Source organism: Chrysochloris asiatica, unplaced genomic scaffold, assembly GCF_000296735.1.
Source record: "Chrysochloris asiatica unplaced genomic scaffold, ChrAsi1.0 scaffold00305, whole genome shotgun sequence".
Lineage (NCBI taxonomy): Eukaryota > Metazoa > Chordata > Mammalia > Afrosoricida > Chrysochloridae > Chrysochloris > Chrysochloris asiatica.
In genome coordinates, this window is record NW_006408823.1 from 1100741 (window position 1) to 1105661 (window position 4921).

Here is a 4921-nt window from a genome sequence, read left to right on the forward strand (position 1 = left end):
AGCGGCTGAGGACTCTAGATTCATCAACTAAGAAGAGAAGGACTAAGAACTGGTGGCCAGGAGCAGACTTGCAGAATGTGCCCTTTGAAGATGTGAAACTGATGATGTGCCCTGTAAACTTTCACTCAAACCACAATAAAAACATTAAAAAAAAAAAAAGACGGCAGAGTAGCCAACACACCATGGCCAGGTCCCAGGAGAAGTCCGTCCCCAGCCTCACTTTCCTTAGAAGATGTGGCCCGCCATCGTGAGCTGCTCTGTGGACTCAGTGAGGGAATGGTGCTAAGGTACCTGGGAGAGAGACCAGTTAGTTAGTGAGGCACAGTGCTTAATGCTGCTTGTTTGTCAAGTCCTTTTCTTTTTCACAAAACTTGACAATGACAAGGCGCTTAGGAGTTCCAGAGTCTCTTCTGACACACCAGCTTGTTTTCTAGAAACCCTGAGGCCTCAGTGAAGGATGCAGAAAGCTGACCACATTCCCCTGGAGCAGCAGGGAAGAGGAGAAAGAACCAGCGGCTTTGCCATCTAATCCCAGCTATGCCTCCTGCTAGCCAGTGGCCCTAAGCAAAAGAAGTAACCTCTCTGAACCTCAGTTTCCTCATCGGCAGAACGGAGACTAACAGGCAGTACCCATAAAAGGAAGTGGACAGGCAGGGAGCGTCAGGCCCAGGGCAGGGCATCAACAGCGTCTGTGCTTCTGGACAAGGTCCTTCTTGGTGTTGACCATACAGTGCAGCCAGCCCTAGCACCTGCTACTTCAGGACCCAGCTACACCCTAAGCACCAGTTATGGGTCAGGTTTGTGCTTGGAACTGCGCATTTCATGGGGACAGAGTTCCACCAGCCACAGCTAGTTTGGCTGAGAGGAGACCATAGGCGATCCAGGCAGCCCCTGGCGGAGACCTCTTCCATGAAGCCCCAAATACCCCTAGTGCACAGATACCAGGCAAGAGCAAACAACTGTCCTGAAGGCAGACTGCAGACTCCAACCTTGGACCCACAGAAGACAGCACAAAGCCTTTCTCATCTCAGGTGCTAGCAACGTGACATTGAACTCCAGAGTCCATTGCAGGACTGAAGCTCTACCACAGACTATGGGAATGGACCCACAGAAGACAGCACAGAGCCTTTCTCATCTCAGGTGCTAGCAACGTGACATTGAACTCCAGAGTCCATTTTCTCCAGAGTCCATTGCAGGACTGAAGCTGTACCGCAGACTACGGGAATGGAGCTGATCCTGAGGTCTGCTTCTGTACAGTACTTTCTAAGCCCAGGTCCTGCCCTTGGGTGTGAGGTGGGCAGGGACACCTCCAACACCACCCCCACACCCCTACCAAGCAGCACCACTTCTCCAGGATGCTAAGAAAGACACGTGGGATTCTGTTAATCCTGGGCCCTGAAACAGCTGTAGGCCCCTCACTCAATCAGAGGCAGGACAAGAGCCCACTCTGGCACTGGCCCAGGGATACCTGCACAGTATCAGGGTGGACATGGCTGTCCAGTACTGGAATCCCAGGGCTCCATGACCCTGGACTGGGCTTCCAAATGCTGCCTACCTGACCATCCCCTCCCATCTAACACACACACACACACAGACAGCACCCACCCCATCTCCCAGCAGACAGTCACATCACCTAATCCTCCTCATTCAGCTCCAACTGCTTTCACTCTCAGTATCTGCTGCTCAGAGTCCCTCCACCTTCCACTCTCCCTCCTGCCCTGACACTCGGCCTGCCAACCTACCCCTCTCCAGGGCTTGCTCAAGTCAACCCCTTGGGAAACTTTCCGGGCTTGGCCCTTCTGTCCCTTCTCACAGCATCGGCTCTTCCTTTGGACAAGAATGTTTTATGGCCTCTCCTCCAGTCACATTCCACTTAAGCCCTGAACTGCTCATATGAAGGGTCCTGTTCAGTGAGGGTCCATCTGAAGCCCTCAGTACTGGCCAGGACCATCATGTTGTTGTTGTTGTTATATACCGTGGAGTTGGTTCCGACTTATCGCGACCCTGTACAGGATTTTCGATGCTGAAATCTTTACAGGCGCAGAATGCCTCATCTTTCTCCCGCGGAACCGCTAGTAGTTTCGAACTACCAGAGCTCCTTATGACCATTATGGGGCAATGACACTTTGCTGGCAAAAGTGACCTTTGATGCCTGTGAGCTGTGTGACCTTGGATGAATTATTTAGACATTCTAGGGCAGCCTTTGGGTCCCTTATCTGTAAAATGGGGACAAAGATAGTACCAACAACGTGAGAGGAGTCACTGGATGGTAAAAAGCTAACACACTCAGGTGTAGGCTTCTAGTTAGAGACACGAAATGCCCAGAAAAGGCATGCTACCAAAAGCCTGGAGATTCGGGTCCACTCAAGACGTGCTTCAGAAGAGGCCTAGGAATCTACTTTCAAAACTCAGCTATGGTAAACATCATGGGGTGCCACAGACTCCACAGCAACTAGTTTACTCAGTAAGAATTAAATGAGACACTGGCTAGAGGTTAAGTGCCGTCGAATTGGTTTTGACTCATACTGACCCTATAAGAGGGTTTCTGAGGAGCAGCTGATGGGTTTGAAGCGCCAACTTTGCGGTTAACAGTTCAGTGTTTATCCTACAGCAAGCACTACACCATGACGCTGGCTACAGGGTTATTGCTAAGTACCGTCGAGTCTGTTCCGAGCCACAGCGACCCTGCATAGGGTTCCCAAGGAGTGGCTGGTGAGTTTGAACTACTGACCTTGTGGTTCAAACCCATCTTGCATTCCAGTGCTTTATCCCACAGCGCCACACTAGAACTCCACATATGTTAACTTGAGTGATAGGGCAGGCAATATACAACAGGAGGGAGGTTGGCAGAGGAAAGATGAAGGTAGAAGATGACACAGGAGGAATACAAGAGTCTAAGTAACTCGAGGTGAATACTGGTAACTGAAGGTACATGGAGGGGACTGCAATCATTGTAATGAAACAGCTCTGTAAGCCTTCCCTCAATAAAGAAACAAAAAAAGGATTAAAACAAGTACATTTCAAAAAATAAAAATAAATCTAAAAGAATTAAATGAGAGATTCTTATTACGTGAACACGTCACACTGGCACCTGTAAGCTGTGGCTGTTACTTGTTATGTGTCGTGGAGTCGGTTCCGACTCATAGCGACCCTGTACAGGGTTTCCGAGACTGTGAATCTTTACGGGTGCAGAAAGCCTCATCTTTCTTCCGTGGAGCAGCTGGTAGTTTCGAACTGCTGACCTTGTGGCTCGCAGCCCGATTCGTAACCACTACGCTACCAGAGCTCCTGTGTTACTTATCAGTGCTGCCCTCTTGTTGGTTATGAAGTCCTGGTGTGGTGCTGTAGGATAAGCACTCGACTATTGTTGTTAGGCCCCACTGAGTTGGTAGCGACCCATAGTAACCTTATGCACAGCAGAACACTGCTGAACCAAACACTGCCTGATCCTGGGCCAACCTCACTACTGTTGCCACACTTGAGTCCATCATGCTGCCCTTGGCTAATCCATCTCGTTGGGGGTCTTCTACCTTACCAAACATGATATCCTTCTCCAGCGAATGCTCCTCCTGACAGTGGTTCAAACTCACCAGTCACCCCATGGAAACCCTATACAGGGTCGCTATGGGTCAGAAGTGACTTCGATAGCACTTAACAACAACATTGTTAGTTCTGAAGTCCTGGTGTGGTGCCGTAGCATAAGCACTAGACCACAAGCTCAGTTCAAACTCATCAGCCACTCCTGGGAAACCCTATACAGGATCGCTATGAGTCTGACTGACTCATAGCACGTTAACAACAACACTGTTAGTTATGAAGGGTCTATAAGCATTCGACTGCTAACCGAGAAGTCAGTGGTTCAAATCCACCAGCTATTCCTTGACCACCTGGGTGAGAATCATTTTGGGATATACAGCTATCTACAAATATATACATGGAGCTCTGTTAGCATAGTGGTTACGAATCAGGCTGCAAACCTTAAAGTCAGCAATTCGAAACTATCAGCTGCTCCGCGGCAGAAAGATGAGGCTTTCTGCACCAGTAAAGATTTACAGCCTCGGAAACACTGTACAGGATCGCTATGAGTCAGAACCGACTCGACGGCACATAATAACAACATATACAACCCACTGCTATCAAGATTCCGACTCCCAGCGACCCTAAAGGGCGGAATAGAGCCGCCCCACAGGGTTTTCTGCAGCGCAGCAGGATAAGCACTGGGCTGATGACGCACAAGCTCAGCAGTTCAAACCCACCAGCCGTTCTCGGAAGAATCTTTATGAAAGCCGCTTGCCACGTCTTTCTCTCTCTGAGTGAATGGTGGGTTCCAACCGCCGACCTTCCAGATAGCAGTCCAACACCTAACCCACGGCGCCTGCAGGGAGAGGGCTTAAGAATTTGTATTTTAAAGGCTCAACCTGGGAAGGTTCTAGGAACTAATGGTAAAAATGCTCAGTTATCGGTGTCCTTGGACCTGGTTCGAGTCTCAGTTCTGCCACTGCCTTGGGAAATTCTCGGAGCCCTTCTCGTAACTTTGTTATGGGAGTCACAGTAGAGAGGCTCCACTCTGCAGACCTGGGCGCCCAGACGCCTCAGCTTTAGGTGCCCGCAGCTGCTAGCTCACAGATGTTAGCTCACGTAGGCGACCCCCTCGGCTGGGTACTTCCCGGCCAGCAATGTCCCGCCCGACCTCCTGCATGCGACGCAAAGCGGCGCAGTCACCCCCGGGCAGATCGCAAGAGGCACCCCAAGTCCCGCTTCCCCGCGCGACGCAGGAGGTTCCGGGACTCACCGCCTCCCGCCCCGGTCCCACAACAGCCTCACTCCCACGGGAAGCGCCTCACCATGGCGGCCACTCTGCCACAGGATGGGAGACCAGCTCCGACGTCTCTGGGCCCGCGGCCCCGGCTCAAGGGCGGCC

The 4921-nt window shown here is 51.1% G+C and overlaps 1 protein-coding gene across 1 annotated transcript in view; it reads right to left on the reverse strand.

The window, feature by feature from the left end:
* The window catches only part of PAM16 (presequence translocase-associated motor 16 homolog (S. cerevisiae)), an 11732-nt gene extending 7033 nt beyond the window's left edge, over window positions 1–4699 (reverse strand). The window contains exon 1 of the mRNA XM_006874906.1: window positions 4639–4699. Within this exon, the coding sequence (XP_006874968.1) occupies window positions 4639–4699 (61 nt within the window). The remainder of the gene's footprint in view (window positions 1–4638) is intronic.
* Window positions 4700–4921: the final 222 nt, after the last annotated feature.